The sequence below is a fragment of the Dendroctonus ponderosae genome, unplaced genomic scaffold, assembly GCF_020466585.1.
Source record: "Dendroctonus ponderosae isolate FM_Combo_2020 unplaced genomic scaffold, Dpon_F_20191213v2 Dpon_F_20191213_2, whole genome shotgun sequence".
Taxonomy (NCBI): Eukaryota; Metazoa; Arthropoda; class Insecta; order Coleoptera; family Curculionidae; genus Dendroctonus; species Dendroctonus ponderosae.
Window position 1 is genome coordinate 2,383,453 of NW_026018165.1, and position 396 is coordinate 2,383,848.

Here is a 396-nt window from a genome sequence, read left to right on the forward strand (position 1 = left end):
TCATTAATGATGGCAATGGCATTTTTATCCTTCCAAATAATAAATATGCCATACTCTCTATCATAATATGCCCTTGACTTTATCGGCAACAAATCATCCGTAGCTTTTGCAGCGTTTTTTATAATATTTTCTGGAATTTCTTCCATTTTATGCAATAAATTAATGCTCATTGATAGGAGTCAAAGAGAAAAAAAAAGAGAAAAAAATGCCAGGGCTAAGAACTATTTTCTGAAAGCTGTTTATTGTATCTGGAAAATAATTCAAGTGTCTGTATTCCTAGCAGGTTTCCTTGGACCAGATGATTTTCCTCCAAAGTAATTTTAATACCTTGTTACATGTCATTCAGGCGAATGGCATTTATGCACGCGTTTATATTGAGCTGTAGCGTTAAACTGA

At 33.3% G+C, this 396-nt stretch overlaps 1 protein-coding gene across 1 annotated transcript in view; it reads right to left on the reverse strand.

Annotated features, from left to right (window-relative positions):
• LOC125503401 overlaps positions 1 to 166 on the reverse strand; it is a gene marked incomplete in the record, with an annotated part of 1,213 nt that extends 1,047 nt beyond the window's left edge. Inside the window, 1 exon segment of the mRNA XM_048663684.1 lies at positions 1 to 166. Coding sequence (XP_048519641.1) covers positions 1 to 146 — 146 coding nt within the window.
• Positions 167 to 396: the final 230 nt, after the last annotated feature.